Genomic DNA, 286 nt, shown 5'->3' on the forward strand with positions numbered 1-286 from the left:
GTGGTCCCCACCCCCACCCCGCGGGCCCTGGATCCTTCTCCGCGATCAGGAAGCCGGACTCTTCGCGGTCCGGCCCCTGGGCGCCCGGCAACGTTTCCGCCGGGGAACTTTCCACGGCGCACCCACCGGAAGTGTCCGTGTTGTGGCGGAAGTTGATGTTTTCTGGAAACAGCCGGGCGGAGGGGAGCGTGGCCGGCAGAGATGATTCAGGCGATTCTGGTTTTCAACAACCACGGGAAGCCGCGGCTGGTCCGCTTCTACCAGCGTTTCGTGAGTGCGGCCCGGC

At 66.4% G+C, this 286-nt stretch overlaps 1 protein-coding gene across 4 annotated transcripts in view; it reads left to right on the forward strand.

Annotated features, from left to right (window-relative positions):
- Positions 1 to 119: 119 nt before the first annotated feature.
- The window catches only part of AP3S2 (adaptor-related protein complex 3, sigma 2 subunit), a 41,893-nt gene continuing 41,726 nt past the window's right edge, over positions 120 to 286 (forward strand). Inside the window, exon 1 of one of the 4 annotated variants that reach the window (XM_005885191.2) lies at positions 120 to 270. In XM_005885191.2, coding sequence (XP_005885253.1) covers positions 202 to 270 — 69 coding nt within the window. In that variant the 5' untranslated portion in view covers positions 120 to 201. The remainder of the gene's footprint in view (positions 271 to 286) is intronic. The other 3 variants (XM_005885190.2, XM_005885189.2, XM_005885188.2) reach the window with 3 other exon arrangements.

This window comes from Myotis brandtii, unplaced genomic scaffold, assembly GCF_000412655.1.
Source record: "Myotis brandtii unplaced genomic scaffold, ASM41265v1 scaffold897, whole genome shotgun sequence".
In the NCBI taxonomy this organism is placed as follows: Eukaryota; Metazoa; Chordata; class Mammalia; order Chiroptera; family Vespertilionidae; genus Myotis; species Myotis brandtii.